This window comes from Geospiza fortis, unplaced genomic scaffold, assembly GCF_000277835.1.
Source record: "Geospiza fortis unplaced genomic scaffold, GeoFor_1.0 scaffold41, whole genome shotgun sequence".
In the NCBI taxonomy this organism is placed as follows: Eukaryota; Metazoa; Chordata; class Aves; order Passeriformes; family Thraupidae; genus Geospiza; species Geospiza fortis.
The window spans coordinates 17200644-17214806 of record NW_005054299.1 but is presented as its reverse complement, the minus strand read 5'-3'; the positions used below and the strand labels follow the sequence as shown (position 1 = coordinate 17214806).

At 35.2% G+C, this 14163-nt stretch overlaps 1 protein-coding gene across 3 annotated transcripts in view; it reads left to right on the top strand.

The window, feature by feature from the left end:
* STRN (striatin) overlaps nucleotides 1–14163 on the top strand; it is a 54634-nt gene that overhangs the window by 17544 nt on the left and 22927 nt on the right. For 2 of the 3 annotated variants that reach the window (XM_014308221.2, XM_031059452.1), the window contains exons 5-8: nucleotides 5631–5766; nucleotides 7588–7723; nucleotides 11431–11541; nucleotides 13837–13923. In XM_014308221.2, the coding sequence (XP_014163696.1) occupies nucleotides 5631–5766; nucleotides 7588–7723; nucleotides 11431–11541; nucleotides 13837–13923 (470 nt within the window). The remainder of the gene's footprint in view (nucleotides 1–5630; nucleotides 5767–7587; nucleotides 7724–11430; nucleotides 11542–13836; nucleotides 13924–14163) is intronic. The other variant, XM_031059458.1, reaches the window with a different exon arrangement.

Sequence of the window (14163 nt, the reverse complement as noted above, 5' to 3'; positions counted from 1 at the left end):
CTTAAGAGTTTGAGAGATGGTTTTTGGAAATGTCACATAAGACTCACAGGACAGAAAGAATGGGCAGAAAGACACAGAAGTTGTGCAGTTGGAGAGAGAGAGAAGCAAAGAGAGGGGAGGTGAATGGAGAAATAACTTACAAGAGTTACTCTGGTACCTCAAATATTAGGGTTTTTTTTTAAATTCTTTATAAAACTTATTTGTTTGATATATTATAGTTAGCTGACTAGATTTGGCAAGAGAAGTGGTCCTTGCTTTTTAAATGTCATTCCTTTGCAATTCCAATTTATATGCAAACCATTTTGTAAGTGTTGCTTACCATTTGTAATACATATTGCACTAGTTCTTGCATTGTGTGGTGTGACTTCATAGGGGATTTCGAAGGTTGTGACAGACTGTTAGCCTGGCCTGTGTTCATTGTGTGTAAATGTTGATGATTTTAACTGTTCTATAGTTTTATAAATTATTTTGATATTTTCTGTGCTACATTATGAAAGATTTTACAGTGTTGAACATCTGATGAACTGTTCTTAAAGGCACTCCTCAGTGAATTTGCATGCATTTATTTAATGAGTACAGTTTGATAGAATTTAACTAGCCACATTGAAAAGACTGTTTTAAAACATATGATAACTAAATTCTGTGGGAAATTAATAAAATTCATGAAGACTATGCAGTAGCTATTTTGATAGTAGTAGGAAACTGAACCAAAGAAAATGGCTCAAGAAAGCGTATGGTAGAACAGCTCTGAATCCTGGGTCTCAACAGGTTTTTTCCAGCTGTACAAGCTCCCAGGAGCATTTCTCAGCCTAAGCTGAACTTGTATTTATTTAACTTTATTGTGGTATTTCTTCCTGCTTCTGAATTTATCAATAAAATCCTGGTTTTATTTAAGATAACTTGTGTATGTCTTGGATAAAATAAACAAACAAAAAAACCCTCTGTTCTTTCCTTTGAGGCTGTGAGTAGGACTCAGGCAGTTAATGTTCTTTTGGTTGGACAGTTCATGGGAGAAATTTGAGATTCTCCCTGGACATGACCACAGACTTTCCAGGGTTATTATCAACAAAAGAGAAGGTAATGATAGAAAAATAGAGTGTGTTAGTTACAAAGAAAATACATGTCTATAATGTGACTTTAGTCTAAGTTAAACTTGACTTTGCAATTTGAAATGTTCTGGATCACACTGGGAGCTGGAAAGGTATCATCAGCATCCTGTTGTAGTTTCCACAAAAGAACTTCACCTTGCCTGTAGGTTATGGCTTCTGCATTTCACTCACTAAGAAACAGGATTTATGTTAAGATCATGAATATTAAATGTTGAGAGCAAGTACGTTCAGTCTGAGCTATACATTTTTTAAAGCTGGCAATATTTCAGTGTCAGAACCAAGTGGATCTTTACACAAAATGCTTGTCTCAAGGTGTGTCACTGTTGGCAGAAGAGGAAGAGTTGATGTTATGACCTGCAGAGCCCAGCAAAGCCTGGCTTTCTTTATTTAAATAGTATATATGAAATATCCACAAATCATATTTTTTTGATTTCATGGGAAGATACTATTATTTTTAGTCTTAGAGGGGCCAAGGGGTTAACACAAATCTGAATAATTGAACAGCCTGTAAAATACAAATTGGGATCAGATTTTCACAGCCATCATGGCTACTCAGAATTCTGTCAGCTTCTCCTGAGGAGGAAAATACTCATGTGATTTCAGTATCATGTTATTTTAAGGGATGTAAGTACTTCAGTTACCATCCCATTTGTAACAAGAATTTTGTGTTTTAAACAGGAAAACATTTCTTACCTTTGGGAATCAGAAGTTCCCTGTTTTAGGAGTGATATTCACAAAATCTGTGCGCTGCCCGTCTATTGTAGTAAGAAGGAAAATCCAGCAGCATTAGTCTAGCTACAGTTGCCTCTGGCAGTAATTATTGTTATGCCCATGGGAAGCAGTTAGTCCTGTTGTACCTAATTGTGGGTAGGCAGGAGTGGCAGGGTAATATCTCTGCCCCAAAGAATTGCCTGTCTGCCTGGATAAGGCTACTGGAAAGGAGAATGTGATGGACAGAGATAACAGTATGGCATAGAAGATATGATACTGTTGAAATGATTTTTGTTGGGTTGGTTAGTTAGGAAATGCTGAGTCACCTGGGATGGGACCTTCAAGGAAAGAAGACACAAAGTTAGGTGCTGGAGAGAAAAGCATGCAAGAGTGCTGTTACAGAGGCCAGCTGAGGAAGGAGCAGTGGGAAAGAGATTCAGAACAAGCAGCTGAGGAGCACAGCGTTGAGGATGCCTTGCCACAGTCTGGCTGCTCTCTGCTTTCTGCTTTGGCAGGTTCCATAGCTTCTCCTGCTGTCTGGGAGTTCTGGTTCATTCTTCCCCAGCTGGTTTTCTTTAGACAGTATGGCTGGGGAGGAAGGAAAAAGCTGCACCGAAGTTCTTGCGCTTTGAAAATTATGTTCTTCCTTAAATATGTTGTGATACAGGACAGTTCAGAAGAGAGGAAGGAATTGTCTTTGTTGAGACCTTTTCAGGCTTTTTGGTCTCTATTTGCAATGGGCCCTGAACCTTGCCTCACATGTGCTTGTGATATCACAGTTTGTATCAGTCCCCACTTTTGGAGCTTGATTCTGTTGTTTTCACTCATTGATTTATTTAAAAAATACTCGAAGCTAGAAAAGCCCTGGAAATGTCAAATTGTGTTTCTTTTTCTAAAACGGAATTTAAAGTTATTTATTTTACTACCCTATCTCTGAATATATTTTTGGGCCTTCTGCTTTTTTAAGTTGCTTTGTGAATAACCCTCTAAGAGAAAAAATGAAAAAAAGAGAGAGATAAGAGAGAGATGGAAAATTAATGAAGCAAGCAAGCTTGAAGTATCCATCAAAGTACATAGCATAAATTAGCTAAGGCCAGACATTTTCTTCAATACATTTTATGTTCTTCTAAAGTATTCATGCTGACAGCATTATCCAAAATGCATTATGTTCATATGCTGCTAAAGGATGACAAATAGCTCAAATTATTAAATCACCTTTGATTTGACTGCTAAGGTTTATTGGGGTACAGTATAGGAAATCAGCCTGTCTGTCAGCTTGAAACTATCTTTCTGTAGAACCCTTGGATAGTTTAAGTATTCTGTCTCTTTCTGTTTTTCTTTTTGGGTTTTAAGAATTCTTTCTTGGAAGTTGTGTCTTAGCACAAATAGTTTTCTGTGGCACTATGCTGACTGTACATATCTGTACTGTACAGGAGTTTTGAAGTACCTTATAAATAAGCTACCATGTTTCCCAGTGCTTGAGATACCCATTTACCCCTGCTCCCCATGTAAATGCATATACAATATGTGTGTACATATATCCTGCCCACTAAAATGTGTAATAATTAATAGGACAGTTGAAATCAGAGCAGTTAATCAAAAAAAAAAAAGATACCTCTTTTGGTAGTCTCTTTGAACTTCAGTGTGAGAGAGCCAGGTTTAAGAGCAAATGAGTACAGAGCCAAGTCTGGTATGATTTACTGCAAATACTTGGACCTGTAGAAGGAATCTGTTTCTTAATAGTAAGGTCTCTTAATTAAAATTTTATAGTCCATGGTTGGTATTAGTTCATATATTGCTGTTTACCTGGAGTATGTCTGAGAATTGCTATTATAGATATCAGCCATAGTGTTTCTGCATGGCAGATTTTTACATGGCAAAATACAGAGGAAAAATACCCAGAAATAGTTGTGGTTTGATGATTTAGTTAAAAAAAAGTAGACACAGACTCTCAGAATTTGCTGAAAGTCAAGAAGTTAGTCAAATGAAACACATTACAAGTGTTGTCTTACCAAGATTTTTTTCTGTTGGAAACAGCAAGGCAGCCGTACCATAGGATTTCTGTGAAAATGTACATTATTACTACAGATTCATGAGGTGTTATAGGTTGCCAAAGTAGTGATTACGTAAGGAAAAATAAAGATGTCACAGGATGTTTTCAGGTTTGTCATAGAAACAAGGGTCACAATACTGCTGGAAGCAGGGCAAATTTGAAACTTGCTTAAGATTGTTCTTAGATCTAAGTTAAGATCTGGAAAAGTGGAAGGAATATTCGTGGAAAAAACAATGACCATGAAAATATAATGCATATGGAGGTATATTACATATATTATGAGGCTGCTGTGTATGCAGAATTTCTAATGAAAGTGAAATCTCTATTGGCATTTTTGGCTGATAATGGTTAGTAAATGGAAAAAAAGTAGAGTAGCAAATTGTCTTAATGAAATGCAGATATACTGGGGCTATGAAAAAGCCACTTCTGCTGATTATTGTCATGTAAGCATAGAACTGCTTGAGCAGAGACTTTGGAAAGAAGGAAGTGTGCTGCTTATCATGCCTTATTACACATCAAAGCTTTTGCCCTTGGATGCTTCCTGTAATAGACCTTTGGAAAGCGTTATGATGAAACACTGGAGTAAGTGGAGATGGATGGATGATCAGGTGCTCACACTGCAGGGGGATTGCAAAGCCTTACTGTATAGGTGTGTTAGCTGATTGAACCTTTTGAAAAGCTTAGCAGAAGCAAGGCACTTGCTGGTACTAAGGGTGACTGCATAAGACAATTTAGGGCTGCAATTCTGAGAGGAGAGAGGGGGAGACTTCTGCTGTTTCAGTGATTGTGAGAATCAAGATGACGTGCATTTAGTGATGAACTATGAAAAACTCTTCTGATTAAAGGTAAGAAAACAGTAAAGCTTGTCTTCACTGCTTCAAAGCCATCTAAAGATTGTACCAGGTTTTATTGGAAGGAATTGTAACAATTCAAGATGAATGTATTTTGTTCACTGTATCTTTCAGGGGTTGATGGAGAAGTGCATCTTCTGCATAGAAAACACAGATCCTGTTGATAATTTTAGGACTGCTTTATCTGTACTTTTGTCAGAGTTTTAGTAATTGTTACAGTCCTGTTTCTTAGATTCTTCCTCTTCTGTTGTTAATATAACAACCCTTATGCTTCCTGTTCTGAGGCACTGCCTAAATTTCTGCCAGCAGAGTCATAATTTTACCCATCTTCATCCATTTCCTTATTTGTTTAATGTAAATTCAAATATTATTTAGTCATCAGTGATATTTTCCCATTATATTCTTTTATAGTGGCGTATTTATCATGTCTTAAAAGCTAATGAATGATAGATATAGAGTTTGGTGTTTGCCAGCAAGATGAGGAACATCACCTAGCAGTAGCAAAGTTGTTCTGTACCCTGATGTACATGTGGGAGCCCAGCTTGGTAGCTGTGGTTTATGTCCTTGTTGCTGAGGTTTTCAGTAATGGCATAGCAGAATTGATGTTGTTTTGGGCATGTGTCAAATGAATGTTGCTTTTGAATGCTTTTCAAATAAAATATTGAAGTCTCTGTCCTAGTAATGGCAGTCATACTAAGAATAATTGTTGGTTCTAATAATATACTTTATGTATATTGTTTAGTTCTTTGGCCACAAGAATTTTAGCTATTAACAGTCCATTTTTACTTGTAGGCTTATTTTAGTCTTATATGTTGTGCATAATAATACAAAACAGCTTAGTAATTGCAAAAGAGACTTCATTGTGATTTCTTTTCTCTCATGATGGTGATTGTTGTTGTTGTTTAGGAAACCTGAATTGACTGACTCTGCCTCTCTGCTAGAGACCTTCAAATTTCTTGAAAATGCAGCTGCAGACTTTAGTGATGAGGAGGATGAAGAAGATATTGAAGGAAGAGAGAAAACAATCATTGATACTGCAACAGTGAGTGGAAAAAATAATTGAAAAAGTTACGAAGAACAGAAAAAATGAGATTAATGAGGTGCTTATAAGCAAAGTATATGACTATGTATGTACACATGCAAATCATTAATGCATCTTTATGATGTTCTGTCCAAGCATGTGTGCATAAGAGGAATTATATATGCATTTCTAAGTTTTTGCATACAAGTTATGCTTTGCCATCTTTATTGCTCTAAGTTAGATTAAATTTTTCTAAAATTGTCTCTTTACTATTCCATACTGACTAGTATTTTTGATAGATACTGGAACAGAATTTTTAAGGTATCAATGTCCTTTTTGACAGTTCTCAGCTTAGTTTGAAGGTATTGTTCATAACATTGCATATCAATATTTATTCTTGAATATTTATTAAAAAGGTAATGATACTTAAAATTACTTGTAAAAAAATGTCTTGGAGTACAAAACTGAAATACACTTATATTTATAACTTGTGGAAGGAAGAGGTGTAACTGGAAGAACTCTAATGTAGTTAAGAAATTTTTTTGTTTGTTCAGTCAAAGGCCTTAACCTCACTCATGATCTATACTTTGCTATATGATTTGTTCATATGATCACATAGATACATGCAATCAGTACTCTTCTTTAAAATTAATATTTATTCAGTGAATTGTGTTTCCTAAAAATTGAAGCAGATAAGAGATGATGGATGTGATTGTTTTTATGGTCAGTTTTACGAAGTAACACTAAAGAACCAATTAGTTTTATGGCATTTTTAAAGGGGATCTTTCCAGATCTTTCCTGTCATTCATGGACTGTGAACTAATGTCTGAGACTCTTCTGTTAAGTCTTGTGTAATTCAGTATGTTCACTAAGCCCGCTGAAGAAATGAAGCTTGAAGTTTAGAATTGCTTCAGGTTTAAAAATTCGTTCACTGTATTTAGAGGAAATACAATGAGTCATCCTCATGAGCTTGGAGTCTTTACAAACTGACCCTTAGCAAGGGTCCAAGTCAAAACATTGTGATTAATGGAAATTTTCCATTTCTGTAGAAGTAAAAATTATGGTACACTTTTCATGTATCATGGCATCAGCTTACCAGTTGGTCAGATAACTGCAAAGAATCGAGTTCGTTTTGATTATTGAGGGAAAAGTAAATTTGTAGAAAGATTAAAATGAAATTCTTCATTAAATAGTATATTTTTTTCTTTTACCAGAATTTGCTTTTGAATCTGAAAGGGAAATTCAGTTTGAACATGAAAAGCAACATGTTTAAGTGTCAATACCATCTGAGAAAGCATTCAGGATGGAATGACTTACAAAGTCTAAGAAAATCAGCTCTTGTCAGTTGTGGGGTTTGGGGTTGGTTTATTTGTTTCCTGGAGTTGAGTCTTGGTCCACATAGAGAATTATTTCAGAATTGAAAGTTAGCTATTTTCAGAAAAGCAAAGTGAGTTTGGTTTTACTGAAGTCTTTTCTGTGGCATTCTTGAGTTTTGCTTATGTGTTTTATGTGTTTTTCAGAAATCTTTTAAGAGAGAGTTTGTACATTTATAGTATTAAAGAAAAAGATAGTAGTGGTGTAGATTAGTGTAGATTTATTATCCCCGTGATTGATTATTGATGGTCACAGGAAGAAAGAGTTACACACAAGTTCCATTTTCACTTAGAAGTTTGAACAAAGTCTATGTATTATTCCAGATTTGCTTATTAATGTGTACTTTTCTGCTTCCTCTTCAACTTCCTGTTTGGATTTTGTGTAGAGGACAAGACAGTACTGCTTGGATTAAAAATGTGTTTGTAACTTAATTCAGCATTTTTTTCCCTGTACTTTCTGACCCTTCAGATTGTAAGGAAAAGAGTGCTATCTGACAGCAGTGAAGACAGAGATACAGAAGAAGCTTTGAAAGAGTTTGACTTTTTGGTTACCTCAGATGATGGTGATGGGGAATCGAGAAGTTCAGGAGATGGGACAGACTGGGGTAAGGAAATTTGATGGATCATACCAGGAGAAAAAAAAAAGTGTGCTAAGAACATATTCTGACTGATCAGTTCATTGAATGAGATCTCTGTCAGGATCACAGCATCTTTTGATTATTTCTTCTATTTCTGTTTTTATTTTATTATCGATAAATAATTGGTAGACTGAAGTCCTCTTGATATAATCTCTTTTTTTCTGTAAACTGTTTCAGTGTAAAGAATCTTCAAGGTTTCTGCCTCGGGTCATTTTTCCTTTTCATTAATTCTAAGGCAGATAGAATTTAAATTTTATGAGTGGCATTTCAGTGTATTTTTCCAGTGACCCATGCACATGAAGGGCTCTGATAAAGCTGTATTTTACAATTATGATATGAAAGTTATTTTGTCATCTTTGCTTTTTCTCTTTGATGCACAGAGTAATGTGAGTCATAAAATCCAAATGAGTTGTACTCCTATTGTGGATTAGTAATTTAGTTAATATGAACTCTTCAGCTGCTCAAACTTTCTTTGATAATTTAGCAGAATAATATATCTTTAGGGCCACTAGTCATAGAGAGACATTTCACAAACTGCTCTCTGTCCTTTGAGGTTCATGCCCTGCAACCTGGCCGCCATCTCCACTTTACCTTGGCATGATTATTCTGCCCAAACCCTTGGTATAGAGAAGGGGAGAAAGAAAAGAACTGGTTAAATATTTTGATGGGAAGTTGATTCCTGCTTAAGCTGCCCTGGAAAGTCTTAAAGATAGGTGGACATGGAGCTATTGAAGATGATGGGAAATAATTGAGCTTTATGATGGAGCTGCAACTGTGACAGACAGATAAGCCATGGTAGCTGTGGCTCTCACATGAGCATCTCCAAGATGCTGTATTTCACTGAAGCCATGTCCATCTCCTGGTTGGACTCCAAGTTACTGTCCAGTGTGATATAGTCTCTGCTTAAGAGCATGTTGTAATATCATTAGATACAGCAGTCAGGATCTGCTGATCATTAGATATCAGCAGTCACTCACCAAACAAATCTAGAAATACTGCTCTTAAAAGAAAAATTGGATACTGCTCTTTAATACTAAAATTTTATCCATTTATGCAGGGTCAGTGCAGCTATTACTTGTGTCACCAAAAAGTCAGTATGCCAACAGGAGCTTTTTGTTCTCAAATTCTCACTTCTGGTTTATTTTTGCTTTTATTGATGACAGCTGAGTACAAGTGAGCAGAAGTCTAACATTTAAAATAAATTGTTATTAAAAGTAGTCCTTTCATTTCCAGAAATGCAAAAAAGTTTGTTTGTGTTGGAGGTGTTCATGTTTTTCAATTACTTCTTACACAGCCTGTGTCTTTTATGGTAACTCTGTAAGACTTAGCTTCTTCAAAGAACTGCTGTTGTAAATCACTTAGGTGAGCTTAAGTGAAACTGTTAAATGTAGTACAGTAGAGTAATGTTGTAGTGAGGGACAGCAGCAACAGAGGAAATTCTTTCTTCATTTTAGATTCCAAGTATTATTGTTCAGTTACAGTAAACTGTTGAACCCATTTGACTTGAAAGGTCCTCAAATGTTTTCTGGTAATTTTTAAGCTATTAAGCACTTGAATAGCTGTAGTTCAGGATCCACTTCTGAAGTTGAATAGTATCTGTTGGACATGTGGGAAGCATGCTGGGACAGTCTGCAGAAAATTAATATATTGGGTGCTTTCCTGGCAACAACCTAATAAAAATCTATTTAAACTTTTTTTTTTTTTTTTTGCTGGAGGAGGGAAAAAAAGTCTTGTCTAGCCAGGGAGGAAAAGCATGATTAAAACTTATAACCTAGTTCATTCCAGAAAGACTAGATACTTGTTTCTCTGAAGTATGATTTTCTCATATATTTTTGAATTCTTTATGCAATTCTTGCTCATTAGTGGTAATTGAGGTATATGCATTAAGAGGACATGACTTAGCCCATATACTATCTATTTTAGAGTCTCTCTTCAGCTTACTAATGCTTATTTTCATAGCTTTGCTTAAACTGATAAACTTTGTCTTAAGTTAATCTGGCACTCCATGAGTATAGGATCATGACTGAAGGGTTCAAAGGAGTGAGAGAGCACCTTAAAAAGTATCTTTTCCCTCTGTGATGCAACTCTGAGCAGAGTCAGGCTCTATTTTCTCAAAATCTGTATATCAGGTAGTTAGAAGCCACGCTAAGATGCCTTTTTTTGGCATCACTGAACTCTCACAGTAGTCTCAGCCCCTCCTTGAAGCTCATCTGCTCCAGCTGCCTGCACAGTCTTAGTGGCTCCCTTAGACTTGCTACACTATGCCAATAATAGGTACTTAGGACTCTACCTAAAAGGTCTCTCAGCATTAAAAATATTGTCTTGGATACTCCAAATTGTGGTCTCACAAGTGCCCAACACAGGGGAACAGTCGCTTTCTTCACCCTCTTGGTTACATTCTTGTTAATACAGCCCAGGATATTGTTGGTTGCTCTTGCTGCAGGAGTATGTTGCTGAATCCTGTTGAATTTGATGTTGATAGAGGATCCCTAGGTCTTTTTTAGCACTATTCATTTTTGACAAGTCAGTCATATTAATAACCTATGTGTAGTTTTTATCTTCTGGCCAGTCATAGTGACTCCTTCAGACTGTGATTGATAATGTTGTGCTTCCTCTACAGACATTTAGGTTCTGCAGCTTAGTCTGAGGATAAGTTTATTATTGTTTGTATTTTGAAAGATCTAGAATAGCTTATCAATGTAGAAAGCAAACTTGGTCTGAAAGGAATTAATCTTTAAATAATAAGGTTAAGATTTTAATGAGAAAAACAAAGCGAAAAGATAATGCATTTCAAAGATTTTGGAGCTGTAATGGTCAAGAAAATATATACAAGGAAGAGCTGTAATGCCTCCCCTTCTCTCACGGATTATTTTTCTAAGCTGCCTCAGGACAGCCTCCATATATGGAAAAATTGCTTGGGGGATTTGAACTCACGCAACATGTTTTGCTCAAAATCTCTGAATACTCTAGAATTGGAAGGATTCTTCCATGCTGTATCATTTCACAGAGGAAACAATTTGAGGGAGCTGTTTAGGAAAAAAAGCAAATCCAAACCAAAATGTGGGGATGTTTTTGCATTAGGTACGCTGAAATGTTTTGGACTTTTTTTCCAAAGATTACTACCTCAGGCCTTCACCTTTTTGTAAAGTTTCATGGCTTTAGTGCTCTATGGGGTTTATTTAAACCATGATGACATGAATATTGTGTTCCAAAATTATTAAAACGTGCTACTGCTTTGTGTAAATGACAACATAGCACAAAAGCAATAAAATGAGAATTTGAAATGCAGTACACAACATGTGAGTTGTAAAGTTATGTAGACAAGTAACATAGCTGTTTCTTCTAGATATAATAATTCTTTCCCTGGAGGAAAGAGAAAGATGAAAAATGTGTCCTGACTTATTGTAAAGTAAATGTTGCTTACATTTATGGACAGCTATGTGCTTGGTTATGAGAATTAAACATGTGAAATTTCATCTCAATTTTTAATAAGAACATTCTGAGCAAACAGAAGTGGAATGTGAGTAGCAGTTTTGCAGTTTTCACAGGCTTGGTGCTATTTCTGTCTATTTAAAATAAAAGACAAACGTTGACAGCAACTGTTGCCTCCTTCAGTGGAGATCACTTGGTGACATTATTGAAAAAGGATGTTTCATTTGTTTCACTTTGTTTAGAAAAGGAAGACCAGTGTCTCATGCCTGAAGCCTGGAATGTCGACCAGGGAGTTATAACCAAACTCAAGGAACAATACAAAAAGGAGCGCAAGGGGAAAAAGGGGGTGAAGAGTAAGTGGAAAACATTGCACCTTAAAATCATAAATCTCACATCTTTCACACCCTTAATTCTATCTCTCTTTCAATGTTTTCCTAAAATTACTTACTCTTTTACTTTGCTGCTCCTGACTGCTTTCCTGTTCACCAGTTCTCAGGGGTTGAAATTAATGACAGATAATCAAGTTACCTGATAAATAGTTGGATTAGATATAACTTCTTCCAACCAAGTGTTGGATTAGTTAAAAATTCTTGCTTTGAGCATGTTTTGTACTTTTGTTACTCAGATATTTAAATTGTAAAAGGCATTGTTTTAATACTTCACACTTTAATACAGAAGACTTCAGAATCCTTTCTTAGCTGGAAACATGCCAGTTTCACAGGATGAGTTAAAGTCTGGTATATAAATAAACAAACAAAGAGACCAAACTGGAAACTCTCTTGAGTATCCTATTAGATGACAGTGGGAGAAAACAGGTTAATTTCTACCCCTGTTTATACTTGACATTCACAACATGAAAGTCATGCTGTCATCATAATTTGTTATGCAGGGCTCGAAATAGGAAACAACTATGACCATCAGTTTATTTGTAAATCACAGGATTTATTTATTAATTTTCGTACCTCTGGGACTAGACTTCAAAAAAGTTGGGTATTTTTATTTAAAAAAAAACCACCTGTGAACAGTATCTGAAATACAGTTTCTAGCCCTGTATTTTTTGTTACATTTCTTGAAATACAGATATGTTTTGTAAAATCAATTGGTTTTGATAGGTAAGCCATTAAATTTTTTGACCTTAGATGGAGATGGAGTGTTTAAAATGAAACACTTTATTCATGGCTGTGTTTCAAAGACCTAGCCATATTGAGAATTCATGTGTGAAAGATGTATATTAATAATATTGCATGTAGCCTGGTAAGAAATTTCAGGGATATTTCTCCCTTTGTGGCAAGATGCTTATGAATACCAAGGAAATTCTCACTTCCAAAGAGATATGCACAATGATGTAAATATGTCAGAGCCTCGCATGAGGCCGACTTGTTTTATTACTTTTTGTATTGATATTCTCATTAGCTGCTGCTCAGCAGTTGGTTATTTGGCTGAAATTATGTTATGAAATAACAAAAACTAAACATCTCCTTTTTTTCCAAATTAAAAACAAAAAAAAGGCAAATTACCTTGCTTTAAATTTCTCAAGTGATATTTTTGTCATCTTTGGAATAATTTAATTTACTGGAAGTTCATTGCAAATCTGACAAGAATCTGAGCTAACTAAAGTGTTCATGTTTAACAAAATTGATTCTAAATTTCTTTATGGTTAAAGATAGGGCATGCCAATGTATGATTACAATGAAAGTGATTTTTGTAACTTGTCTGTTATTTTTAAAATACACAGACATGTTATATAGTTCAGAGTAAATAGCTGTGGGATTAGTCTAGCAGAAATTATTTAATCCAAGTTTTGAAATTCTGTTCTTGAACATCTGTTGTCTTTTTATTTTTGATGATAAAACTTAATATAGATGCAGACATTATTGGAATATGTTTTATATCATTATGATAAAAAATCACAATGGAAAGGCAGCACTTGGACATCCAGTGCTCCTTCATGAAGATAATTGCTGCTCAGTGCCTTTTGGATTGATTTGATTGGTTTGATCTTGGGAGACAAAGTGGTTTACTGTAGCAGTGAAATTAAGCATCTTTCCATGGACAAACCATCATTGGAGGGCCATCAATGCAGAAAAATCAGGAAGAATCAGAGCCTGTTTTCAGTTATTCATAATATTGCACATAGTGAAGAAGAATGTGAGGGAGGCTGTCTGGAGAAAGAAGAAGGAACTAAATAACATTAAATTTTACAAAGTTTGTTTCTATGACTTTAATTTAATCATATATGGTGCTTAGCCTCTGAACTGCTACTAAGTAAAATACTGGTTTTATGAAGCACATATTACAGTAAAACAATCTTGCAAAATCCTTGTTAGTGTTTTTCTGGATTGAGTAATATTTTGGTGACAGACAAGTTAAATACAATTTAGTGTATTATCAGTCATTATGATTAGGGTGGACAAAGTAGTGTTTGCAACTGCATTAGTAAACTCATGATTTTGCAAGGCTGTAGTAAACATTCCTGTGAAGTAATAAGAGGATAGAATCATAGAATGGTTTTATGAGAGAATACATATATTAGAGTACACTACTGTGTTAAAGCTGCTTGAAAATAGCTGTATTATTTACTGGTCTAGGAAAAAACATAATGGACTATGGGTAAGACATTTTCCCATTCTTAATTAAACTTACAACAGGAAAAACTACCGAAGATATGTTTCAGCCTCAATCCTATATAAAACAGTCAAAACAGGGATGTGGGAAAATGATGGAGCAAAGCACAGGTAAGTGTCAAGAAGGGCATGGGTCTTCACCATATGTAGCTTCAGGAACTAGGCCAGTGAATCCAGTTGCATTTTTATTTTAATATAAGTATAACTTCTTGGATTATATAGTTCATGATACTACACTACTGCACAAATAAATTTAAATTATAATGTTGTCATAAGAATATGCTGCACAAAGTACCTGATGCACAAATTCTAAAATATTCATGGATGTCAGCTATTGTTTTAGCAAAGTAA